Source organism: Chaetura pelagica, unplaced genomic scaffold, assembly GCF_000747805.2.
Source record: "Chaetura pelagica isolate M959 unplaced genomic scaffold, ChaPel_1.0 scaffold585, whole genome shotgun sequence".
Classification (NCBI taxonomy): Eukaryota; Metazoa; Chordata; class Aves; order Apodiformes; family Apodidae; genus Chaetura; species Chaetura pelagica.
The window spans coordinates 420,605-447,928 of NW_009953404.1; the positions used below are offsets into that span (position 1 = coordinate 420,605).

Consider the following 27,324-nt stretch of genomic DNA (forward strand, 5'->3'; position numbering starts at 1 on the left):
GGGGGGGGGTGAGTAAAAAAAAAAAAAAAAGGGGAGGAAAAAAAAAAAAAAAAGGGGGTGGGGGGGGTGTCTTTGTTTATTTTTTTTTTAACTTTATGTTTTTCCGTGTGTTGTTTTGTGGGGGTTTTTTTCCCCCTTCTTTCTTTTCCCCCTTCCCCCCTTCCTCTCCCCCCCGACGTCCAGGTTGGATCAACGGAATGGAGAACAGCACGCAAGCCAGCACTTCTGTCGAGAAAAAAAATCACCATTGGAGAAGTTACAAGTTGATAATTGACCCGGCTCTGAAAAAAGGACAGCACAAACTCTACCGTTACGATGGGCAACATTTCAGCATGCCTGTGAGTGTGGGGGTCGTGGGTTTCCCCCATTGTGTTGTGCCCCCCCCCTCCCCCGCCTCCGTCTTGCCGGCGTTTTGGGGACTGGGGGTCCCTCTGGGTCGTGGTAATCCCCGGTGTAGCACGTGTGTGGGAGGGGGGCCTGGGGGACAGACACACAGCCACCGAAGTTACTGCCACCTGACACATTGTATTCAACTGTCAGGAGCCCAAACCTTCGGCTTTATTTCTGTGTTTCCAATCTCTGTGCATTTCCCAGCAGTATTGCAATTTGACACGTGTGTGTATGTGTGTGTGTGTGTGTTCGAGCTTTCCCCTTCCCTCGACACAGCCCCTGCTTCCTCGGGGTTTGTTTTTTCTGGTATTTGTGTCTTACATTTCAAGCCGTGTTATTGCTGGTTTTGTGCTTTTTCTCCTCCTCCCAGAACTCGGGAATCGCTCCTGTGGATTGTGTCAGGGATCCCAGAATAGGGCGAATATGGACCAAAACTAAGGAGTTGGAGCTGTCTGTCCCCAAATTCAAGGTACCGCCCCCAGCTTTTGGGTTTAGCTCTGCATTCTTTTTTATCCGGGAGTGAAGCTTCAGTTCCGAGTAGTTCAATGGGCCATTTAAATGACAGTCATATTCCTGTTAACATTATTTGGCAAACTGTTTAACAGTGATTCTCTTCTATAAACATAACGAGAAATCAATGCATCTGTGTAAGTTTTGCAATTGACACGTGTGTGTATGTGTGTGTGTGTGTGTTCGAGCTTTCCCCTTCCCTCGACACAGCCCCTGCTTCCTCGGGGTTTGTTTTTTCTGGTATTTGTGTCTTACATTTCAAGCCGTGTTATTGCTGGTTTTGTGCTTTTTCTCCTCCTCCCAGAACTCGGGAATCGCTCCTGTGGATTGTGTCAGGGATCCCAGAATAGGGCGAATATGGACCAAAACTAAGGAGTTGGAGCTGTCTGTCCCCAAATTCAAGGTACCGCCCCCAGCTTTTGGGTTTAGCTCTGCATTCTTGTTTATCCGGGAGTGAAGCTTCAGTTCCGAGTAGTTCAATGGGCCATTTAAATGACAGTCATATTCCTGTTAACATTATTTGGCAAACTGTTTAACAGTGATTCTCTTCTATAAACATAACGAGAAATCAATGCATCTGTGTAATGAGATCACTTGAAGGTTTTGGAGCTGTGTTTTGGGGGGCTTTTTGGGTGGGGGGTGGTGGTGAGGGGGCTGCTTGCAGACAGGACTGCTCAAGATACATGCTTGGAGCCCAGAAAGGAGGGAGTCTCAATGAATGGCAGAAGCTCTGCTCAGCTCCGGGTTCATCCCAGAGCCTTGGAGGCAGTTTTCTGTCCCCAAAGTTTGCAGGATGCTTTAACCCTCTCCTTCCCATGCTGGCTTTATGCACAACCTTCCTTCCCCCACCCCCTTACCGGTGATGATTATTTGTGTCTCCCCCCACCTTGTGCCCGTTGCCAGATTGATGAATTCTACGTGGGGCCAGTGCCTCCCAAGCAGGTCACCTTTGCCAAGCTCAACGACAACATCCGTGAAAACTTTCTGACCGACATGTGCAAGAAATACGGCGAGGTGGAAGAGGTGGAGATTCTTTACAACCCCAAGAACAAGAAGCACCTGGGCATCGCCAAAGTTGTCTTTGCCACTGTCAAGGGTGCCCGGGAGGCCGTCCAGCACCTTCACAACACCTCTGTCATGGGCAACATCATCCACGTGGAGCTGGATACAAAAGGTGAGGAGGCACATTTGGGCTTCAGGCGTTTGTGGTTGGCAGTGCCCCTGCCCGTCCCTCTCCTAAAACCAGAGGCTGTGGCAGCCCGCGGTGATTAAAAATACGAAGGGATTGCTCCTGTCCCCCTGCGAGCGGGTCTGGTTTCTGGGGCCTTTGCAAGTCACGTGGAACCAAATGTGTTGTCTGTTGCTAGGAGACAGCCTTGTAATTTGCAAAATGCTGCCATCCTGCCCGTCCCCTGCCCATTCCCTGCCTGTACCCTGCCCTCGGAGGCCTCCCGTGCCCCACGTCTCATGTCCTGAGCTGGCCCTGCTCGGCCACCCCCCGAGGCAGCCGGACCCGGTAGCACCTGGCTTTTGCAAACTTTGGGGCAAACCTTGGGGGTTCCTGGGATCCAAACCTCCGGGTTCTGGCGGTGGCAGCAGCGGGGCTGGGTGCTGTCCTCTACGTGCTTGGCATTTCATTGATACTTAGCAGCAAACTCGAGGCTGGCAGCAAAAGAGTGCACACGCAGCACGTGTGTGTGTGTGCGAGTGTGTAAGTGTGAGACTGGCTCTTAAAGTGACAGGAGCTCCCAGTCCTGGAGGGAACCGGCTCTCAGACCCACAGCCGAGCCCTGGGGAGCCCAGTAAAGTTTCTGGAAGTATGGAAGCCTCACATTTCACTGCTTTGCCTTTCCTCTTTCCTCCCAGTATGTTAGTGAAAGGCTTTGCTAAAATGTGCCCAAATTTTAGAAAATGTCTGAACCTGAGGCAGTGTAGATCAGTTGCAGCTTGTGCTTCTTCATTTCAAGCATAGCATTTCTGGTTTAAAACTGACTTACTGCAGTCTTCCTTGGGAAGAAGACATTGTTAACACAAATTTTTTTTAAATGCTGATATTTTTCTTCTGTGTGAAAAGGTTTCAACAATTTAGTGCACAAGCTGTACAGCAGTTGGTGTGCACGTGTGGTAAGAGGGTATAGCAGGATGTTTATGGCATTACTGGTCACGTTGGAAGGAAAATCACAGTAGTAGTGTATTTTCTGTTGTGAACTAAGCTTGACCTTACCTGTGCATACTTTGAAATTCTAGCATTGTTAATTTTTACAGACAGGCTCCTTTTCCTCTTTACTGAGAAATTCAAAGGTTAAAATTACATTTAAGAAGAAATTAACCATTTTCAGATTTAATAATGTAAGGTAAAGCAAACTCAGGGGTGGTGGATGTCTTAATGAGAGTCATTTTAAACAAGCTAATTGTACTGCATTGCTCCTTGATCTCCTCTGTTTATAAACTGCTCTGCAAGTCTTGAACAGACAGCTGTTCAAGAAAGTGAACTGCACATCACGGATGTGAGGGAGTTTTATGCTTCTTTTTCTTGGGAGAAAATGTTGAAGTCTGAGTTCCAAATTGCATTTTTGTTTCATTTGCCAGCTGTATGCTTCCAATGTATTTTTTTCCACAGTTGCATCTCTTTCAATCTAAGAGACTGTCAGTTTGCTATAATCTGCCAGGATCAAGGAAAAATGTTATTTCTAAAATAGTATTAGCAGGTTGGGATGCTCTTAAAATATATATGTATAGTTTTCAAAATTTCTTTCTAGTATTCAGCTTTTCAAGGGAATGAAAGGTTGATTAACTTGATTATCATAGTTTAGCAAAAATAAATATTAGGAGCAAAAGTGTTGTTTTATCTGTCTGGCCAGAGCACAGGCCTGGAAATCTGGAACAAATAAATCCAGCCTCCTCATCCATGACAGGCTAGTTTGAAACAACTTCTCTGATTCAGTTTATCCATCTACAGAATGGACACACTTTATAATAATTACTTGTCTTCAGAGGAATAGATAGGAATCGTTTCACATTCATAAACCTCTTTGAAAATGAAACTGTAACTTTTCCTGCATTATATTGGAGATCTAGGAAACATTATGAAACTGTCTAACAGTTGTTTTGTACTTATTTAAAAACAAGTTTTAAAGTAACCTTAGCACTTCCATATTTAGAGTGTTGTAGTCTTATTTGGGGCAGTGTGTGTTAATATTTCACCCATCTCTTCAAGCTCTTGTCTTGGGGAGATCTATTTTGTCATTACTTTAGTTGTACTAAAATGGTTTGCTTAGCTGAGGATGAGGGTCAATACTTTGTGAAATGAGATTTGATAACCAAATAGCCTCATCTGCAGCATTTGTTGCAGTTAAAGGAGTCTTTTCCAGTACACAGAGTTGTGCTAAGGGGTGCTTTGCTTTCAGATTTCATGGAGTGGTTTCCAGGGAGTTTGGGGTTTGTTCCTATAGGATTTCCTCATGAAAGTAAGCCTGTTTCAGGGGAGATTTCACCTGAATTCATTTTCTGAGTTCAGATGCTGGATCTGTCAATTTTCTATGCATTCTTTATCTTCCAGAGCAAAATTCAGTTTCAGGGTCTGATTCTGTTGCCTTTGAAGCTAATCACAGATTTCTTACAGACTGCAAAACAAGTAGGATCAGGTTTTTGTAGTGATGAAAAATCCAGCATTAAGAAACTGGGTCTGTAGAATTTAGGAATGAAAAGGTTCAGTAACAATATATGGGACAATTTGGTTCTCTGGCTTTTATTCTTTGAAGGATGCTGCTGAACAGACCTTAAAACTAGGAGGGGGGAGAAAAAGGATTAGTCAGTGTCTTTTTGGAAAAGCAGCATTAACGGTTTTGTCCTTGGCATTCCCAGGCCCTGTGTTTGGATTAATAGCAGCCAGTTTCTACTAGCAAGGTGTGTTGGGAGAGCTTTCTGAAGTGGCTCTGGGTGTTGGCAGAGGCTTGTCCCTTGGGTGAGAGTTTCACTTCTCAAATCTGCAAGCTATTTGCTTGGCACTTTGGAGAGGAGGGAAGCTGCTGCTCTCCAGAAAGCACGGTAAAGAGCGGAGCTGCCAGGCAGGCTGAGGAGAGGAAAAAGCATTTAGAAACCTCCTGCTCTTGGCTGAGCAGGGAGTGTCTTGCCCAGCAGATTATTTAAAAAATCATCCCTATGATAACCTGCTCTTCTGTTACACAGATGCAGCAGGCTGGGAGTGGTAGCAGTGTTGTGCAGATGTCAAGAATGTGTATTTTTACATAAGTTGTGTGATTTCTGTTTAATAACTCTTCCCATGTGGTCTGTGCAGGTGAAACCCGCATGCGGTTCTATGAGCTGCTGGTGAATGGTCTTTACACTCCTCAGACCCTTCCTGTAGGCACTGAACAGGACGTGTCACCAACTGGGAATGAAACTCTCCAGGTAGGTGTGCTTGGCTTTTCTTAAAAAATAACTTTGTAGGAAATTCCAAACAAACACTTCATTAACGTTAATGTTTTAACACTTTTAATCCATCCTCTTTCTTGGTCTTGCCATAGTTTCAGTGGGTGTTACTAATTCACATTTAAATATAACTTGCTCATAATTGCCATAGCAAATGTAACTCTGCAAATGCAACACGTGGCTAATCTGTATGCCAGTGTCTGCATAGTATGGGAAGTGCTTTTTGTCTTTCAGAATGAAAAATATCTACAGAGCTGACAGTATGTGCCCTATTAACATTAGAAATTCCTGCAGTTAAGAGGGCTGGCTCGGATCTGTCCCTGAGATGAGATTATTCCCTTGAAGTCAGGGGGAATGATTTACACTGGTACATTTGGCCTAGTGTCTGCAGTCTGTAATCCTTAGGGCCTGCATTCTTCAGCCTTGCTTAAAGGCTAAAAGATGGAAGGTGTTTAATCTTGAGTAGTGGCATCAATTTTCCAGAATCTCAATTAGTTACTGGAATCAGTTGTTAACAAAAGCAGTGGACAGAATTCCTGAGGGCTTCCAGGGGTCCCTTGACATTTATAATATGATTCTGTAAATGGCATTGTACAGTTACCTGGTCCCCTGTGAACCCCACTGGGATGAAGGGACAAGGGGAAGTAATTAAGCCTGTTTGTGAAGTTGCTAGTTCCCTTGGCTTGTCTAAATGTATTTTGGCTCCTAATTGTGGCTTAGGAACCCACTTTAAGGTGTCTAATTTGAAAGAGATTGGGCAGATTTTTTTCTCTCTACTTCTCTGCACTCCTGTGACTTCTTAAAATGCCGTAATTTCATTAATTCTGTGATCAAATGTTTTTAGGACAAGTAAGAGCTGTACATTGTACATGGAAATCCCATTGATCTGAAAAAATAAACCACTTCTTTTCTCCCACCAACCACCCCAAACAGCAACAAGGCAAAACCCCAGTATCCTCTGAACAAAATCAGAGAGGCTGATGGTTCCTTGCCTCCCAGCAAGGTGTTTCTAAAGGCAGGAGGGAGGCAAGTAACAATTTTGGTATGAATCTGCTATGAGCAAGACCTGGCTTTTCATTTCTGCCAGTTACAGCATATCTCAAATAAAATGGACAGACTTGTTCTTACAGGGTTAACAGCAAAACACTTAATGGACAGTGTGTCCTGAAGTAGTCCTTGTTGTAATTATCTTTAAGATTGTTTCTCTAGATGCTGTGTTCATGTACTATATTATTATCCCAAATTGATTTTTTTCCCAATTACCACCAAAATTATTGCTTTGTGGCTAACTTTTAACTGCATCATGTTCTTGTCACTAGAATCTGCCAACAAGCTTGTTTGCTGTTGTAGTTTAGTAAAGTAGTGACATTTGCTTTACCCCTCATGCAGAACAGCAAAGACCTGCCAGTACTTTGAGCCACAATCCCTGCCTCCAGGCCATATCCAAACGCCACTGAAACACAATCCACATCACATCTACACCAAAGGTGCAGAGATGTGGATTTGAGCAGGAAGCACGTGAATGTTTCCTGACCTTTTCTGTGGTTTTAGAACAGTTGAGGAAGAAACCTTCCTGATGTCCATGTGGTCATGGTCTTTATGGGGCACACCAGGAGCTAGTTCACACTATGGGGAGAGTGAGATGTGTGTGAGTGTAGCAGGCAGGTGAGTTTGATAGTGCTGACATGCTGGAAGCAGGTTGTTTTAAAGGTGTCTCTACCTACGTGTGCTGGGGAGAGGACCAACCAGCCCACAGTCTCCCCAGCTTCTTATCCTGATATGCTTTTGTGGAGTTGAAGCTCAGTCCTAGCTCTTTTTCAGTGAGCATTCTCACTGAGCTTTTGCTTTGCTTTATGGAAAATTTATTCTGGTGCTGATGATTAGTGTAGCACTGTTGTGACTCAGCAGAGATTGAGGTGAAGCAGGGCTGCTCCTGGGAACCCCCTGAATGTGCCTGGGAAGTGAGTTGCAGAGCAATTACTTGACTGCTCTGTACACTTACAAGGCCTTAGTTTCAGATTCCATGGTCAGTAGTGCTGTGCTTGAACATGTGTTTTTGGGAAGGGTTTGAAATGTGTTTTTAGCACTTGAGAACTTTTTGTGCCTTCCATACCTGTAGCTTTCTCCCTGATTGTTACAGGTGAGGGTTTGGTTGGGAGGGTTGTGGGTCAGTTCCCTCAGTTGGCCCAACACAAAGCCCTGCTGCATAGGTGTGGTTGCAGGCTGGCAGTTTGCTGATTTGTATGTTTTGATTTGTTCACAAAAATAAGCTAAATTGATAATTTCATGTCTCAGAATTTTCCTAATCATCTTTCCTATTTGCTATTTAAACAAGCCTTGCATAGCTGATAAAAATTGAAACTCTTAGCTAGAGGTGTTGTGCAAGTCTCCTGTTCATCTGATGTTCCTGGGTGTAGCTTATAGGGAATACTGTTCTATCTGCTTTCTTCCTCTTACAGACAAGTTCCTCTTTGCTTGCCCTTTTCTTTTGAATCAAAGGGAACTGTTAATAGTGGATAATGGTTTGTGTTTTCAGGGATGCTGTAACCTTTTTTTCTTGCTATGGAAAGTAGTACAAACCCCTGGGTACTGGACTCCCCTGAAAACGAGAGGCATTGGCAAATAACTGTTAAAAAGGGTGTGTTTAGGTGCTTTTCTGTCTTCTGTTTTTATAGTTGACGGATTCCCTGAAGCGCCTGAAGGACAGTAACCTTTCTTCTGCGGGATCCTCTGTTACCCCAAACAGCAGCACACCCTTTTCCCATGACACAGCCTATTCCAGCTGTCGGCAAGACACCCCAAACTCCTACAGCCAATTTACCCCACAGTCCCAAGGAACACCTCACACCCCACGGTTAGGGACACCGTTTTCCCAGGATTCCACCTATTCTAGTCGTCAGACAACGCCCGTTTACCATTTTGGGCAGGACAGTGGGTTCAAATCCAGGAGGCATGACACAAAATTTACAGATGCCTACAACCGTCGGCCGGGACATCACTATGTTCACAACTCGGCAGGTGTTTTCCGAGGGACGGAGCATCAGTTTAGTACGTATAAATCCCATCAACAGGAGCCAGTTCAGTTCTCTCACACTCCTCCCCTGAGCCATTCTAGTTCTTCAAGCTACAAATCTGCCTTCTCTCCCTATCAACCACCAGCTGTTTTTCCCCAGTCTGATGAGCAGCAGATTCCCCAGACTTCCAGGGAGGCAGAGTACCGAAGACCTGCACCTCCTCCCATTGAGATGGTTGTGGAAAGCAGCTCTGCCACTAACATCGATTTTGTCCCAGTAAAGGAGAAGCAGGAGGAGCCTCCACCCTTGCCCGATTCAAACTCTGCTCCTGAGCCGAGCACAGCGTCCTTCTCTCAGACCCCGGAGAGAAGTGAGACCCCTGGCACCCCCACCATGGAGTCTGAAATGCAGCATAACAGTTTAGACTCAAGGATTGAGATGCTCTTAAAAGAGCAGAGAACAAAGTTACCCTTTCTTAATGAGCACGACTCGGATAATGAGGTCAGAATGGAAGGTAGCCCCATCTCCTCTTCTTCTTCCCAGCTCTCTCCCATCCCAATGTACGGTTCAAACTCTCAGCCTGGTTACAGAGGTCAGACGCCTTCCTCACGCCCCTCCAGCACAGGCTTGGAGGACATCAGCCCAACGCCATTACCCGACTCTGACGATGACGAGCCCATCCCTGGGACAGCTTCTCTGAGTCAGAATTCCCGGGGGACATCGGAGGCCAGCATGACTCCCATTGATCAGCTGAGCAGGACCTCCAAAATTGAGACCTCAGAGGCCAAAGAAATGGTGCCTGGTGACCAGACTCCAACGTCAGAAAAAATGGACGAGGTAAGTGAGCTGGAACTGAGTTATGAAGCTTCTTGTGTATCCCCAGAGCTGGACAGGACAGGGAGTCATGCATTTCTTTTAGTGTCTTCAGAGTGTAGCATTTCTGGTGGCTTTTTCTTTTACTCAAGGCAGCTGGAAATGCAATAGATGAGATACAAAGCGATGGTCTTAATCAACTTGCCAGTCTCCAGCTTTTCTTGTTTATAACAGCAGCCTGCTGCAATTTATAGCTTCAGGAGAACTCAAGGACTGCACAAGCCACAGAAGTTTGGCCCATGCTCATGCTGTGTGAATGTCCTGAGTGTCGACAGACACTTAAGCCACTAGAGAAGTTAATCGAGCACTTTGTGCCATTGCTTTGGTCCCAGAGCGTGGGGGTGTGTGTGTGCACACACTTGCTTAACGGGGCTTTCATGTTATGCCCAAGTATTGGATGTATACTTTGTTTGATAGCTCTCCAGCTATTTATGCCATCTGGTTTGAACGGGAGACAGTTGCTGGGGTTTAATACTTGCTTTGCTCAGTTGCAAGGGGGAGGTAGTTGGCTTGTGGGGGATGTGCTCCACTGGGTCTTCCAATAATAGAGCAGTGCTCGGCGGCTCTGCTGGGGCATCTGTGGCTAAAGAGACAGTGAGAGCTGATCGGTGTGGAGTGGTGCCAGCAGACAGCGAAATTATGTTGCACTGTGCGTCTGTTTGGGAGGTCTGTTGCAACAGACGCGAGAATCGCTGCAGTGGATGTGTCAGTCCTGTTCTGCTGTGTCCAGGAATGGTCAAAATACATTTTTTTGCAAATGCCAGACCCTTCCTCCTCAGTGTTTAGAACAGTGGTGCAAGCAAATGAAACTGCTGTCCCTGGTGGGCAAGAACTCGGCAGTAAGAGGACCTCAGCCATCTAGGAGGGCTGGTCTTGTGTAAATGCCCCGAGTGTGGGAGATCAATTTAATTTACTCCTGAAAGTTTGCTGGGGTTGAGCTGACAGCACAGATTTTCCTCCAGTGGTTTGCAGGTGTGAGGTTTTCAGCTGTGTTTCAGGAGAGGGGGAGCTGCTCCTGTAGGTAAAGTCTTTGCAGAATGCTTAACTGAAGGAAAAACGCTGCAGCAGTAACATAGTGCAGGTCTCAGGAAAAAAAGAAGTAACTGTACTGGATATTTTGTTTTTTTCTATGTCCCTTTCCAAACCTGCTGGTCTTTGCTGTTGCCAGTTTAGCCTTTGAAACAATTCAGCTGCTTGAAGTCTCATTCATCAACTGCGCTGGCCTAGGCTTCCCTCTTGGGAGACAAGTCTCTGGCCTGTGGGACCTGATGATGTATTAATTAGGAATGGAGTTTTGATTCCTTGAGCTTGGTCTGGCAGGCTTAAGAGGGGATGCTCATAGTTTGTCTAAGAAACTGAGGAAGGCATCCCTCACCTCCTTGCCATTCTGGGCTTGTATCTGCTGTCCTTACTCTCGTGCAAGCGGGTTGCAGGCAATTTGGAGCATGTTGAGGAAGATGGATAAATGCCAGCATGGTATGTGGCGTCAGGCACTCTCTGGGACTGGCTGGGGTGTTATATTTGTAGGTTGTGATATGGGGCAGCAGCATGCTGATGTTGAAGCCCATGTTAAGTCTTTGTCTCCCCTTAATGAGATGCTGGTGTCAGAAGTTCACATTGATGGTTCTGTGATACAAAATGATAGAAATGCCTTGATCCTCTGCAGAAGTCAGAAAGGTGGTAGCAGGGTCTCCGTGCAGGTCACTGCTGCCTTAGTTTTCTCCTCTCCCCAGAAAAGTTTGATATTTGTTGTTGGAGTTGTTTATCCAGCCTTCCTCTTGGTTACAAATCACACTAAGCCATTCTGGCATATTTGAGAAGTTGCCTGTGCCTTTGACTCCTGATGCACTAAGAATGATCTCCATGTGTTTTTGCTTCCTTCCCTTCCCTTTCCCCCTAGTTTTTTGCTTTAGAAAAAGGCACTTCTGGCTTCCCTCTCTTCTGCTGAAGGAGCAGAGCTGAACAGTGACTTAACATAGGCTGAAATTTGAGCTGCAGCTTTCCAACTGAGTTAGAGAGGGGCATTGAGTCTGTCTAAGGGCTGGAAAGCTGAAACTCTGGCTTCAGCCTATTGTGATACCACTATTCAACTTTCAGTCCTTTAGAGAATCCTCCAGCAAAACAGAGGGAAGGCAGAGCTGAATATTTCTAGTGGCTGTGTGGGGTGCAGAGCAGAAGTGATATATTAGCATAGGGAGAGCTTGTTAAGTATCATAAGGAAGCAATAAAGGGCAGAGAGTTTAAACTTATTTACTTCATATTTGGCTCTTGAAGGGTCGGAGCAGCCCCAGGCCAGCTCTCTTTGGGCGGGTGCTGTAGCTGGGAAAATCTCAGGCTTCATATGGCTGCCAGCAAAGTTGCAGGGAAGTTTTTTTTCCTGAGACAATAGGTGCTTTTCAAGGACCTATTTGTGTTTCTCATCAAAACAAGCACAATTTTTGTCAATGTTTGCTAATACGGTAGCATTTGTTCTATAAGTGAAGCACTGTCAAATCATCAGGCAAGTTAAACACCCCAGACTTGCCATAAGTAAAGGAGGTACAGCCAAGCCCCAGCAATTGCTCTGATTTATCATGCAGGACCCTGGAGTTTGATTTCCAAATCCGGTATGATACTCCTAAGCCAGATCTTGGCAGGGAGTTTGGGTGTGGGAGAGGAAGGGCTGTGCATCTGTCTGCAACACCTAACTTTGACTAATCTCAGAGCAGTGATTATGGTCTGCAGAGAAAGTCCTGCTGAGCTTAGCCAAGGGACAAGCACTCAGAGGTGGAACAGAGCAGGATGTGGGCAGTACAAGGTAAGGGAGAAAAGGGATCCTTTATAAACAGCACAACCTGCCAGCCAGGAAGACGAGGCAGAGAGGGCTTTTTCAAGAGACTAGAAGATGGCAAGGAAAGAAAACAGCCCAGCTGTGTTGTTATGTTAAGAAAATTTCTGAGAGTAGCAATGTACAAACTTTCCTTCCTATGTTCCTGAGAGATAACAAGGAAAGAATTGTAAGAATTGGTTCTTCAAAGGATCTTTACTGTTCAGAAGTGCAAAGGTTAAGTAAGTACAGTTTGACGTTTTGACATCCCATTTGAGCCAGGTCTTGGTTTTGCTTGGCTTGTTACAGGAAGAGGCCCTGCCTGTGTGTGCTGGGGAGAGTGACAGGTTTATAACAAGGCACTTTGTATATTGATGATGCCTTTTGTGTTTCATCTGATGAACATACTAGTTCTTGCGCATAGCCAGTGTGTAATAGGAAGGCCATGTGATTGACAATGGTATTTTTCCATGTTTACAAGTACAAAAATACTTCTTAATTGGGGGATCAATGGACTCGGGTCTTCCTGGTAGTTTGGCTAATCACGTAGTTACTGTGGTGGGAGGGGTGCCTTAAAAATGCCAAAGATAATAATAAAAATGAAGATCTTGAAACATGAATGAGGCAAGAGCAGTTCTCCTGCTGCTTGCTGTGAATTTTAGCAAATGATTTGGGAGTAAACTGGAAGTCACACTGTGCACAACTACCCTAGAGACCCTGAAACTCACTGCTGTCACCAGCACCTCCACTGCCTTACTTGGCTGTTGTGAATGTTTTTAATGCCATGCTGGATGCTGAGGAACCTCTTACAGGACAGCATCAACCATCCCTGTGACAAGCTGTGTGCATGCTGCAGATCCTCTAACAGTTAACCAGGGAGATTTTCTGAGCTGTTCTTACATGTAGATGAGGTGGGTCAGGCTCAGCTCTGCAGGGAGCTCTGCTGAAGTCCCTGAGGTTACATGAGGCTGAATTGGCATTTTGCATTGAAGTATCTATGGGTTCTTGTGTGGTCATAGACAGAACTGGAAGAAATTTATGTTGAAGTGTCACATTGTCCCTCCGGAGCATTAGCAGGATGCGATGACATTCTCCTCAAGACACTCATGTCTTGTGCCACTCCACACTGCTGCATCCCCATCCAGACTGGGCTGTGTTTCAGTAGCTGGTAAATGATTCCCCTTTCCTACAGAGCCAAGTTCAACTTTCAGTTGTCACAAGAGAAAGCAGTGCCCTGATGCTGCCCAGGCAGTGAGAGGAGCTGTGGGGAGTTTCTCTGCCAGCAGCACCTGCAGTGGCTGTCCCAGGGGTGGCTGATGCCCCTTGGAGCTGTGCAGGAGCCAGTTGGTGTCTGCCTGCAGGATGATGCTCTCTCTCCTCTGTGGGTTGTGCAGAGTCAGGGGCAGCGCTGTGCTCCTGGGGCATGGACAGTGGGTTAGATAGAGCCTCCTAAAGATGAACCCAGGCACATTCTACTATGGGATGTTTCTGGGCTGGAGTGTGCAGAAGTGATTTATTCAAGGTAAATGCACATTAGACTTAAGAGCCAGGAAATTTGATACCTTGGTTTCCACAGTAACTGTGCAAGAGCCCTTATGCCCATAAGTAGCTGTTATGTATGTATAATATATATGAGTACACCTGGGATCCAATTTACAGCTAGAGTGGGATTCATCATTTCTAGAGGGAGATGGGGGGGGTAGATGTGGGGAATGGTTGCTCTGAATGTATTTTTTTAATTGAAGAAGGGAGAAAAACCTAAGAGCTGTGATTTATGCCCAGTCTCATAAACACTTTTTCAAATGTTCCTGCCTCCTGCACTCTTACGAATGTGATCATGCCTGACAGAACTGGTTCTTAATGGAAACTCAGAAAACAGGTATATGTTATGACGATGAATTTCCAGAAATGCAGCCAGCCAATGCCCAGGTGGCAAAGATTTGGATGACTGCTGTGGTTTTACACACGAATTACACCAGGCATGCTAAACCTGTGAAATTAAAATGAGAGTTGAGCTGCTTAAACTGTGGGTTTGGTTCTGCCCTCCCTGACCCAGGTGCAACAGTAGTGAGAAGCCACAGGGACTTCAGGGGATCTTGCAGAGTTTAAGCTTATTCAGAAATGAAAGGTAGTACACAAATCCCTCAGGAGGTGATTTAAAAATGACACTACACTGGACCCTTTTGACAGCTCAGAGATCTGTTTTGCCCCTCTGCCCAGAGGAGGGGGCACGCTGGGGCAGGACTGCAGCCCTTTATCCTCCCAGAGATGCTCAGGGCTGAGGGTCAGCTCCCAGATAATCTTGCTAGGGTATCCTGGCTCCTGAAGCAGTGGAAATGCAGGATATTGTTACCCTATGGGTTTTTTCTAGAGCTGCTACTGGAAGACCACAGTCAGGGACTGCTTCCTTGTACGTCTGATTGATTTATCACGTTACAACCTGCTGCTCCTACAAAAATCTTTATAGAGAAGTCTGTTCATGTTTGCTAAGTTGTATTTGATTGTTGAGGTTTTGTGTTTGGCTCCAGTTTGATTCTTGGAGTGCTCACAGGGCCGATGGTTAGCAGAGCAGGGGGCTTGACTAGCCAAATGTCTTCAATATAGGAAGCAGTGAGAGAGAACAACCCCAGTGTCTGTTTTACAGTTCCCTTTTCAGAGCAGAATTGCATAGGATTCACCTGGTGCCTCTGGTGATGCACCTCCTTGTACATGTTTGCTCATGGCAGGGAAAAAAACAAAAGGAGAAATATTTGACTGTTTATGCTTTGGGTTTTTTGCATACCTAACAACCTCAGCAGAATGAGAGAACATGTCTCTTGTTGGTAACACAGCTAGAAATAGTGAAATGCTCTGGAGTGTAACTGAAAAATAGAAAGCAAGCTGTGGTTGGGAGGCTGAGTGGTTCTTTCACTCTCTTACACCAGGCCAAGACTTTGAGGCTTTTGCATTTTGCATACCTAATAGAAGTAATGTTACCATGACTTCTTATAAATCACTGTTGCAGATTATACTCTTGCCATTAGCTCAGTTTGTCCGTTTTGCCACCAGTGACTTTCTGTAAATTTTTAGTTCCTGATGAGCTGGGTATATATAATTGAATTGCTTGTAGGTAGAACACTGCTTATTTTGTGTTTATGTAACCTATAGATGCTCTGCTGCTCTGGACACTTAGCTCCAAATTACCATGGTTAACCATATCTTACAGCTTATGGTAGAATAATATTTGCAAGTCTGAGCTCTGCAGACCATTTACAGCTAGAGAGCCCCTGGCATCTTCATTTTGCTGCTTACAGAGTTCTTCCTAATCTTTTCAACACTCAGGGTTTTGCAGTGATGATGTTGAATGTTCAGATGACATAAATGCAGGCTGTGAAGCCTCACATTGAGGTGACACGTTTTCTCTCAGTTTCTCCAACCCATTATCATTCTGCTTGCATTTCACATCTGATGGTTGTGAAAAGTGACCAAGGGAATGCAGGCGAGTTACTGGATGGCAGCATGTGTTGCAACATGCAGTGACACTGAGAAAATGTGCCAGCATGTTAGGTAATCAGTAGAAATATTGAGAAAATAATTGCTGTTAACATATTGTGCTGGCAGCCACCAGAACAGCACTAATTTCTGGGTCTGGTTTTGAAGAAGATGGAGCAGCCGCTGTGTTCTATATGTGTCTGTGTCTGACACAGAGCAGGGAACAGACGAGCGCTTATTCAAATTTCTGCTGGCTCTTGCCTTTCCTGGAGTTCTCTAAATAGAGGCAGTTCATCAGTAGAATGTGGCTTTTTTTTCCTGTATGCATCAGTTTTGAGTCCCATGACTTTGCCACCCCCCTTCTATTAATTCTAATTTTCAGTTCAGGGTGCTTGTTTGTGCCTAGTGAAGATGGGGCAAAACTCAAAATGAAACCTGTGTGTTCGTTAACTCCGCGCGTCACGTACCTGCTGGGGAGGGCTCCTCTGACCCAGACGTGTTACTGCTGTCTCAGGATTTATTATGAAAGTGCAGTGCTTGCTTCTGGGAATGCCCATTCATCACGAGAAAAAGATTGCTAAAAATTCTTAGGTCCTAAGTATTAAAAAAAAGTTTAAAAGTACTTTAAAATGTTATTAATATGCTTAGTGCTAAACTAAAGCCCGCGTCTGCTTCCCCCAGGTTCCAGCAGTGCAGACAGGCCTGATGAGATTAAGCTGCCTACAAACCAGCAAGATGGCAAATTGGGGTTTCTAATTCTCCCCAGGCTGGAATAGGTTCACTCCTCTGGGCGTTGCAAAAGCGTTGCTTGAGGAGCAGTTTGAGTAGAGGAAGTTGTTGGTGGCTTGGGCTTCAGCAATCACGCTTTGCGCAGAGGGCACCGCGAGCGCCGCGCGGGCACGGCCCGGGGAGGAAGTGAAACTGCTGCTTGAAATGGAAGCTGGCAACAGTTCTTAGGGCTTGGGTGTTTGGTTGCAGACGGGTCAGAGGCACAGCTTCCAGTTTTCACTTTGTTGGGGCTTGGGTGTATCAACTTTGGCTTTTTTTAGTGGCATTTGGATTTGCTGGTTGCTCTGGACATGCGTGTTTTATGGAGTATGTGTTTATGTGGAGCTGATAACTGTGTGCTAAGTGCAATTTATTGCACACCTTTGACCAGCTCACCTCTGTTTTGCCCAATCTCATTCTCTCTCCATATCGGGCAGTGAGTCAGGGAGATTGTTAGGAAGAAGGCTCTCAGAATGATGAGGAGTGAAGGAAGAGGAGAAGCAGAGGTGGTCTTACCAAAGTCCGGTCCTTCCTGTCTTTCCTCCTTGCCTGCACACCTTCAAGCATTCTTGGTGGGATGTCCTCAGGCTCACCACTGCCCGAATTCCCTCTATTCATGAGTGCAATGGCATAGATCTGTAGGAAGAAGAGGACTGAGGATGGTACAGGTTGGATGACATGAAGGAAGGACTGGGTTGTTTTTCTTCCTGGTGTTGAGACAGCCCTTCACTGGCCTGGTCAAGAAATTGCATGTCTGCTGCTTTTGTGGGTGGTGTGGAGTGAGAGTTACTTTCTTAAATTCAGATTTTTCCAGACAGAGCTGTGTTTCACAGTGAGCTGTATAGTTTTGTGCTTGTGTCCAAGTGGTGTGTCCTTCTTCTGCTCTGCAGGATTAACATGCATCTCACATGTCAAGGAGACGTTCGCTCTGGAGCCTGGGGAGGGATTGCTGAAGTGGGCAGCTTCTTTCCAGGTTTCCCTTCTCCCAAAGGAGCTTGTTATTTCTGGTGCCTTGTGTGTCCCAAGCAAAACAAAACATATATATTTCAGGTGATACGGTGTTACTTGGTGGCAGCAGGAGCTGGTTTAATGTGGGCATATAGCTCTGGGGACAGTTTCCTAATCCAGTCCTTGTTGCTAAGCAGTTGCCAAACGTGGCATTTTGGTCAGCAGATGTGGCTGAGAATTTCCAGGGCAGATAATTGAAATATTGTCTTTGAAGGATGCAGATAATGTGAGCAACTGTTATCATGGTGCTACAAGCATTTTGCTATTGTCCAAGAAAAAAATTACTTGGAAAATACAAAATTCCTTACTACTGCATACAATTATTCAAATTACAGCAAAACATAAAGGGCAATCTACCAGTTGAGTCTCTGCCATGGAAATGTATGCAAAAGGATGGAATCTCAGTGAATTTATTTGCTTGTTAATACAATGTCAGGTGGGATGTATCTCCCACATTACATCAGAAAAGTGGTAACAGGAGATGGTTTTGCAAACCTGAGGCATATTCTAGGTCAATGAGAAGCAGGCAGGAAGGTGATGTGCATTTAGTGGCAAAGGACAGCATGGCCCCAGCAGAGTCCCACTGGAGGATGGAGACCTGAACTGAGGTTGCTTTTAATTTCCCTGTGCAGGGAGCACCCAGCCTGGCTGCAAGACACCAGAAGTAAGCTGTGGTCCCTGGTGGGCTGGATGCTCTGACTTCAGCTTGAGGAAATCTTGTGGCTTGAGGAAATCTTGTGGCTTGACTTTGTCTTGGCTCATTGCTGGGGTGTACGTCCTGCAGAAGGGCTGTGACACAAGGCTGTGGGCAGGGAGGAGCCTTTTGGTGGGTGCATGGTCCTTTTGGGGATCCTGGGTGGCTTTTGCAGCCCAGCTCAGCTGGCTCTGTGTTGCTGTGGGGTTGCTGAGACAGGGGAAGCAGACAAGGGTGATGTGAGGAACTGCATAGGGGGATTTGTGCTGGTTTTTGGGGGTCAGCCACTGTGGAGTGGGTGCAGCTTCCATGTGGCCTCTGTCTTTGCTCTGAAAGGATTTGTACAGATCTGCTTTCAGTGTCCCAAGCTGAAGAAGACCTGAGTTTATAAAGTACTATGCCTTTAGTATATAATAAAAAATAAATCAGGTCAGCTCCTAGTAGTTTCTAGACTTCTGAATTGGGATGGAGATTGTGTTAGGACTACATTTTATTGTAAGTGATTTTGGGGCTCAATGTACAAACTGACTTGTAAGAAGGATGAATGTTGGACCCTTGTTATGACCCAGTTCTTGCAGTATTTTTACTATTTTAACTGAGCTCTGGTATCAAGAGTATCACAGAGTGTAACTCGGTTCTAGTGAGGCACAACCTTGCTATCACATCTTATAAGTCATCTTGATCATTTTAGCAAAGCTCTTTAAATCAGGTATTAAGGAAGTGTATAAAATAAGTGTCACCAACATGGGGAGGCCTGAAGGAGCCTGAGGGCTGGGCTGGTGGGTCTGAGGAGCAGAGCATGGGTTGTCTGGCACTGGCTGCTGCCAAACAGCTCTGCCTGGGTGCATGCAGCTCTTCCTCTGGAGAGATAATCTGTGGTGGAGCTTGACAGTGGCTTTGTTGCAAGAGAGAACAGAAAGAGACTTTGGACTGACTCATGAGTAAGCAAGGAAAAAGCACAACTTTACCTTTCTTTCGTTGTTTATGTGGCTGGGGGTTGTTTCCTCAAGGTTACTGACAGACCTTCAGTGGGAGGTCAGAGCAGTTCTTGCCATGCAAAATCCCTTCACCAGCAGGGCTGTTTGTGCTGGTGCTTCCCTGGGGGTCTCTCTGCTATTGTGACTAGCAGATTAGGACTTGATCTTGTTCAGTAGTAGCTGGTAGACCTGTCTTCCACATCTAATCCTTTTCTAAATCCATCTGCACTTCTGAGTCTTTGCAGTATCCTGTGGCAATGAGGTGCACAGCTGTATTTTGCTCTAGGTTAAAAGTGTTTCTATGTGTTTGTTTTAAACCTCCTGCTTGCTAATTAGGGAACAGATGGGGAATCACATTGGCTTGGAAGGGACCTTAAAGATCATCTAGTCCCAATCCCCCTGCATGGGCAGGGACACCAGGTTGCACAGAGCCCCATCCAACCCGCTCTTGAACACCTCCAGGGATGAGGCATCCACAACCTTCCTGGGCAACCTGTTCCAGTGTCTCACCACCCTCATAGTGAAGATTTTCTTCCTAATGTCTAAGGGCAAAAAGGAGCAAGTAGGGGAAAGGAATAGTCTCTTCTTGTCTCTTTTTTGAATATTTTATGTCTGCACAAATGGCCGTGGGAATGCAGCCCAGCTGTGGGATATTTCCACTCTGGGAATTTCGAACACTTGCAGCTACACAATTTATTTTGCAAATAGTGGGAACAGTCTAATAGCAAAATTTGGGTGTATTCTAGAAGGCCATGGGAAGTGTCATGTCCTGCACAGAGATTGTATTTTGCTCTAGGTTAAAAGTGTTTCTATGTGTTTGTTTTAAACCTCCTGCTTGCTAATTAGGGAACAGATGGGGAATCACATTGGCTTGGAAGGGACCTTAAAGATCATCTAGTCCCAATCCCCCTGCATGGGCAGGGACACCAGGTTGCACAGAGCCCCATCCAACCCGCTCTTGAACACCTCCAGGGATGAGGCATCCACAACCTTCCTGGGCAACCTGTTCCAGTGTCTCACCACCCTCATAGTGAAGATTTTCTTCCTAATGTCTAAGGGCAAAAAGGAGCAAGTAGGGGAAAGGAATAGTCTCTTCTTGTCTCTTTTTTGAATATTTTATGTCTGCACAAATGGCCGTGGGAATGCAGCCCAGCTGTGGGATATTTCCACTCTGGGAATTTCGAACACTTGCAGCTACACAATTTATTTTGCAAATAGTGGGAACAGTCTAATAGCAAAATTTGGGTGTATTCTAGAAGGCCATGGGAAGTGTCATGTCCTGCACAGAGATTAGTTTTGTTGAGGGATCAGTCAACATTTGGCAGCCACAAGGGTTATGTTTCCAGCACCCAAAAGGACTGGTATGGGGAAAAAGTTGCCTCAATGGTTTTTCTAGCTGGATATGGCTTTAGGCTTTGTCTTAGAATGAGGGAGATTTTTAATGCTTTAATGAATATGTTACATACCTCAGCTGATGTGCTTGATTCTCTCCTTTCTGACTGCACTTAGCTAAATCAGAATAAAGCAAGAGAAAGAAAATCTAAGCAGGAAATAAAGCAGTGAAAAATTCAAGATGCCTCCAGAGGGAGGATCCTTAAAAGAAGAGAAATGTTGCCAAAGGGGACTGTTTCTTGCAGGCCTCACCCGTACTTTTTGAGGAAGAACATCTCTACTCGGCCCCTTTAGCTGCTTGAAATAGGCTCCTTGTAGTGAAGCATCTGCTGTGGTCTAGCTGGGTTTTAATGCATCCGTGGCACTTTGCTGGGCAGAACTTGTTAACTTGTGTTGTAATGCTCAGAAAATGAGTGGAGCCTGCTGAGCTCGTTGGGGTGCCAGTCATCGTTTGTGATCACTGCTGCAAAGAGCTTGCAGTCTGACCACAGCAAGTTAGAGAGAAGTTTTTGTCTCATGAGCCTCTTGTTCCCCAGGGTCATGCTCTGCAGACAAGGTCATAAAGACCTTATTAACAGTATGTTCCCTCTGTCATGCTTTCATATTTCTTCTCAGTAGTTGGTGCTGGGGTAGAAAAGAGCTGCCTGGAGGAGAGTAGTGCTAAGTCTGTGTGAGCTCCCAGGCCAGCAGTGGAGGACTCATGAAATCTCAGCAACAATGTTCAGGAAAGGGACGGGTTCACATAAAAATCAGGATTTAAAGTCTTTTCCCTTGCTAATTCCACATTTTTTGGAGAGTGAAAACTGTACTTGTTTAGAAAGGGCTGTTCTGGGCTACAGACTCCTGGGTTTTCTTGCAGGTACTGAAAACAGTCAAGCCTCCTTGGTTCCAGCCCCAGGAACAGATCAGATGTACACCCTAGAAATTCAGGGCCAGAGGAGCTCCAGCTTTTTGAGAGCAGAGAGAGGAGCCAGGCTCATCATTTGGGATGCCTCTGGAGAAGGAAGGCAAGTGTCTGAACTGCTGCCTCAGGATATACTTAATGGCACCTGGGCCTGAGCAGATGGCAGCAAGCAGAAGAGCATTAAAAGATGATACTGATGGATGATCTCACACAAGCTATTCTTTTTTTCTTTTGCCCATTGTCCTTCAAGACCTCAATTCCTTCGTTACTTCCCTTCTGAGGAACTGGTTGCATTGCAGACATCCAGGTCTTGCACATGAAACTGCTCTTGGGGCTAAGGGTGGGAATGCAGAGAGCCCTGAGCAGAAGCGTGAAAATCCTGCCATAAGTGTAATAGCCACGTGACTGCAGGTACTTGAGGGCATAGTAATAATACTTAAGAGGGGAAGAATATAAAAGTGGCCTAGTTCTGCCGATTAGAACTTGTTTAAATACAAGATGTGTACAGCCTATTCTTCAGTAGGCTGATGTCAGCTGGGAAGCTAGACTTTTTTCCAAGCTTATCTACTTTCTTATCACCCTGTTGGTAGTAAGATCTGAATTCGTGGCTCCATTTGACCTAAGGCTTGAGGGTAAGCTCAGAGGGTGGCATGTGAGCTCCTGCCTGGTGCTGAAGTGTAAGGTACCTGTGTACTCTGCACATGCAGTTACTGCATTTTTGTTTTACTTATAGATGGACTCTGATCTAATGTTGATAGTTCCCTTTATCTTTGATTGTAAAGTACCTTCTGCTCTCTAAACATGTGTGTGCATTTCTGCACACCAGTGTGAAGAACAAAATGGAGCATTTCAGACTTAATTTGTGAAGTGAGTTTTCTGTACAGTGAGATTTCTCCTGAATTCCTTGCTTTTCTTTGGGTCTTTAGAAAGGAAGATGCTGCCTCAAGCTCTGCATCTTTTGTATGTGAAGAGACCTTAGAATAAAAACCACTGATAATAGCTGAGATGGCAGAAGGTGACAGAGAAGCCCATTACATGCTTACTGCCCCTTTCTCTTTTTCAGAGAGACTGTGTAGTGCATCTGTTGGACTTGGCTGGTTTGTTCCCAGGACTCTGCATCACTGAACCTGGTGTCTGAAAAGGGCTTTACCTGGGTAAAGCCAGCCTGGCTGTATGAAAGTCTTTGGGAGAAACAGAGAACATTCCCTGACTAATTTATCTGTAGGGGGTATTTTCTTGCCACTCTACCATCCTTTTATGCATGACTTAGCTTCCCAGCCGACTGAAGCCTTTGAAGTTCGATTGCAAATAGCTCTTCAGCTGTCCCTTCCCCCCATCTAAAATAGGGAAACCAGAACAACCATTGCTCTGGGAAGAGCTTGCCTTGTTATGTGGCTCCCCAACGTTAACATCATTTTCTTTTCCTCCTTGTGCCCTACCTCCTCCTCCTCCCCCTCCCATAAAGAAACCTTTTTTTTCCCCCTTAATAAGATCTACTTAAGACTTAAAGGAAAAAGCCATGGTTCCATGAGATGGTCAATCCAATTTTAGGGTGTTCCATATGTGATGAAAAACGCTGGCATCATGTGACAGCCCCTGAATTGGCACATGTTGGCCCTGCCAGTTCAGTTTTGTTCCTATAATGCAGAAGGGGCGACTGTCCAGGCATCACATGAGGGCACACATGGGCTGCCCGGGCATCCCTGATCTGGGTCTGGGGGTCAGTGACTCCCCATCTTGTGCTTTCACTGTATTTTGTGATCTGCCCAGTTGTATGAGCACATTCGTCTTGGCTCAGATCTGTGTAGTCAGGGGGTCTGGAAGCTTCTAGTCTCAGTGTTAATGAATGTGGACCCAAAGGATGTCATGTTAGCCTGTGTTTTTTTGTGTTCTAGAAGCCCAGGGGCAATGCCTAACTTCTCCAAATGTCCCTTCAATCATATTCCCAACAGGAGTGCTCTAACTACATCATAAGCACGAAACTTTCTCTTCTTGAAGGGAGAAAGACCTAGATTAAACCACCCCTTTTCTGGAAGGTAATGCACTCAGCATTAACAGAGCAAACCCCTTGGCAACTTATTGCCGTCTTTGCCAGTTCATCTCTAGGTTTTCTACTGAGGCAAATCTGGCAGTTGTTTCCCCACTGGGTTAATTTATGGCTCTGAGGCTTGCTCTCCTAGGAAGCTCTTGCAGTGGGTTCTTGGAAGTCCTGTTGAAAAATAAAGTATGGTGCTCTCTTGCCAAGAGAAGGGATTTTTAAAAGTTCTGATCCATTTGGGATCACCTTTCTCAAGTCATCCTTGTTTCTGGATCAGTGAGGATCTGGTTACCTTTTCCCTTTGTAAGCATTAGCTCCAAATGCTTCCCCCTCGTGAGAGCCTCTCCTGCCATGAGCTGAGAGCCCAGGTGAGCTCCTTCCTCACATGCTTCCCAGTCCCTGCTTTGGCATCTCCCCATTTGCAGGACAGTCTAATTAGGGACTAGCACCTGAGGCAGCACATTGCAAGACACAAACAAGCACCGTGGTGGCTTTTCCTCATGCTTTTCCCCTATTATGGGACTGACAGGGGCTTCTGGGGAATTGTCTCTCTGTCCTTCTGTGGTTTGAGGTGTTGGCTTCAAGTTCCCTCTTGGCATTAGGATTAAAAAAAAAAAAAAGTGGCATGAGTTAAGCTGGTGTTTACAGTGTTGTGTGTTTACAGTGAGCACTTGAATATTATTGTCACTTGTTCTACTCGTTGTGCAGCCCTGTAGGTGTGGAGAGGATAGTCTGTGCCAAAGAGGTGCTGCAAGTACCAGACCAAAACACAAGCTGAGCCAAGACAGGGTATGTGTCAGGTAGGATATTGTCATCTCACAGGGCTTGGAGTCTCTTTTTCAAGTAGTGAGAGATACTTTAGCAATCAATAATAAAGAAAGCAAAACACACAAGTAACATGTCTCCTCCTGCAAGAAATCCCTGCCCCATTGCAGCCTTTTGGGTGCCCCTTTTTGTCGGCCACAGTGGTGAGTCCATGGCCCTGATCTGTGTTCTTGGCCCTGGTCTGTGTTCTGCCTCTTCTTCATTTGCAAAGTGCTGTATAAATACATAGCTATGTAAAAGCATGAAAGTCTTCTGTTCTTGAGAGAGAAATACATGTTGCTGAAGATATTTCTAATAACTGATCTGTAATATGTTAAGCTTTCCATTTGCCTTCTCCTGAGCTGGGTAGTTGATTATAGTGCAGCCTCCTGAAAGCTTTCTTTGTCCCAATTAAAAGCTGCTGTGATTGGGATCGTGTGCTTTGCCAGCAGCAGGAGGACAGGTGCTCTCTTGGCTGCCCAAAGGAGGTAGAAAGACCTGAGTAACCAACCTGGGGTGTCCAAGGAGGCTGCAGTAAACAAACTTCAGGGTAGATCCAGGCTGCTGTGGTGGTGTGATGGCTGATGGGAGCCACCACGGGCATGGTTGTCTGAATAGGCTTGAAAGCTCATCTGGGAAGGTGCAGGCAGCAGCTTGCTCTGTGTTCCTTTGCGGCTGTAGCTTAACTACCCACCTTGGGTAGCTCTGGCCCTCTGTGCTCTGCTTCTGCAACACCAGCAAAGTATCACCCTTGTTGTGTGTTCATTCACAGCAAGAGCTGTAATTAGACTTAGCAAAATATAAATATTTGTGTGTATTGTAAATATGGTACCGAGTCTGTCTTGTTCACTCCTGACACTGTGAGGTGTGAGTGCTTAGCACAGTCCCTCTGCCATGTCACTGTGGCTGAGTCTTGCACTCTCTGCAAGCCAAGAAGGCAGTTGGGAGACATGGCTCCTCTTCACCTGCTTTGCTAAGAACGTGTAGAACATACAGGCTCTTCTCTAGCTAAAAAGGAACAAAGCAATACTCTCTGAAGCCCTCGCTGTGCTCCAGTATGTAGGTTTTGGAGAGCAAGAGGTATTTCACTCTGTTTAGCAGAGCGAATGGTGGGCCAAACTTGAATCAGCTTGTGTTTGTTTTGAAGCATTTCACTGAAAATGTGTCTTTGAGGAGGAGTTGAGGTAGCTTGTTGCATCCTCAGGCTTTCTTTTTGTTCTGGACAACATTATAAGAAATGTGGCAAGTTTAAAAGTCTTGTTCTCTTTTAATGTGTTCTGAAGGATTCTGGGAAGAGAGTTGTGTTTTAGAGAACTCAGGCTATTTTCACCCTGAAGCCTCAGTGTATGGTACAAGTGTCCTTTCCCTTGTCACTCACAGCAAGGAGCACAGCATGAGCTCTGCTCAGGGAGGCAGCCAGAGCCGGGAATGGGAAGTCAGAGGGACATGGAATCTATTCTGCACTCCATCAGCAGCTTGTGGTGCAACGTTGCTCAGTCAGTTCTCTCTGCCTCAACTCTGAAGATTTTTCTTTCCCTGTTTTTTTCATACAAATAAAGGGTGAGACTTGCTTACTTCTGGATTTATTTTTTTTTTAGACCCTTGGATGCACTTAATCCAAAAACCAAGTGATGACTGTTTGACCAGGTTAAGAAAACTTTTTGTCCAAGAGCCGCTTCTGCCTTTAGCTCCAACTTTATGGAAAAACTGTTTCTTACCATTTTAAATGGCAAAGATTGTCAGTATTAAAATATGGACTTTTCCATGTTCTAGGACTTAAAGAGTAAAGTTTTTTGTTCTGTTTGGTTTCTGTGAATGCAAGTTGCAGCAGGCTTAAAGGTTTGCTGCTTATTGCAAGCATGGGATCCTTCATTAAAGCTAATGACCTTGCATCATGCTGGGTGCCATTGATCCTGCATTTCATTATTTTGATGCACTAAGAGCTCAGCCAGGCTATGACCAAGTAGTTGCAATGTTCAGTGGTAGAAGTTCCCTACCTCAGATGTAAGTAACTTGGTATCCAGCACAATATTTCAGTGACATTAGCTGCAGGTTGACAGTATTCAAAATGCATTCTGAAATTCTGTGTAAATTCTTTACCAGCTGGCCTTTTTAAAAGGAAATGAAAGCATGTGAAGTTCCTCTGCCCATAGGAAAGGTGCCAAATGGCACATGGGATGAAGTTCCCAACTGCTGCCAGTGTCAGTGCTCCTCTGGGTCAGGGAGAGAACAGCCTCGTCGCATCTGGAAAATGCCACTTCTGCATGCAAATATTAGCATGTAGCTTCTTCCTTCTGTGGGTATGAACATTTGCTTACCTAAATGCTGGGTAATGCTCTGAGATTAAACCAATACCCTGCATTCAGTGGCTCCCTACCCTGTCACTACTGAGGCTGATCCAGGAGTAAGATCTCGGGATGTTCCCTTCACTTAACTCCAGAGGCTCTGCCTGTGCTCAGACACACTGTGCTGGTTTGGAAGGTGGCAGTTAACATTTTGGGTGAACCATGAATGAGACCATTTATAACCAGTTACGCTGGCGAGAATCTCTCTCAACAAATTTGCATCATTAAAACACCTTTGGAAAAATGTGTCACGCGTATAATTAAATACCTGTTTTGCTAACTCTTAATTTAATTAATGCAAAGTAAAGACAGCAGCACAAATTAATTTAGTTGGAAATGGTTTTTCTCTCAGTGGGCTGAAGGGAGGTTTTCTGGAGGCATTGTACCAGATGCCCTCGGAAATGTGCAGGTGAACTCCAGGACTGATTGACACAGTTTTTTTGACAGTGACATCCTCCAAACAGTACGTGTGCCATGTATCAGCTCACTTTTTTACCCTTGTGAGGGCAAAGAGGGAGGCCAGCTAGAAGAAGGCAGTTTCTTTGGGAGGACGGTGTTGCTACTTTTCAGCTCTACCCTGAGAGGTATTCGGCAGAAACTACAGAAAATCAAGGTTCAGACAGGTGAATGAAAAGAAATTCATGTAACAAAAGGTCTTTCTGTGTCTCCCCTTGGTTCTTCCTTCAGCACCTTGATCTCTCACTCAGTTGGTGCCCCTGTTTTTCCCCCCTTAGATAGAACTTTCCTCTAACTGCTCCTCCGCTTTAAATATTCATTCTTCTTAACTTGCTTTAAAGGCTTTCTTGTAGATGATCTTCTTTTGATTTGACCTCTTTCCTAACTTTGTGTAGCCTTCCCCCCTACCGTGTGCCTTTTTGATCTTTTTCTTCCTGCCACTT

The 27,324-nt window shown here is 45.3% G+C and overlaps 1 protein-coding gene across 1 annotated transcript in view; it reads left to right on the forward strand.

Annotated features, from left to right (window-relative positions):
* Window positions 1–27,324, forward strand: part of SETD1B (SET domain containing 1B) — a 61,135-nt gene that overhangs the window by 12,320 nt on the left and 21,491 nt on the right. Inside the window, exons 2-6 of the mRNA XM_009998440.1 lie at window positions 184–338; window positions 761–859; window positions 1,804–2,074; window positions 5,198–5,310; window positions 8,007–9,182. Of these exons, the coding sequence (XP_009996742.1) occupies window positions 184–338; window positions 761–859; window positions 1,804–2,074; window positions 5,198–5,310; window positions 8,007–9,182 (1,814 nt within the window). The remainder of the gene's footprint in view (window positions 1–183; window positions 339–760; window positions 860–1,803; window positions 2,075–5,197; window positions 5,311–8,006; window positions 9,183–27,324) is intronic.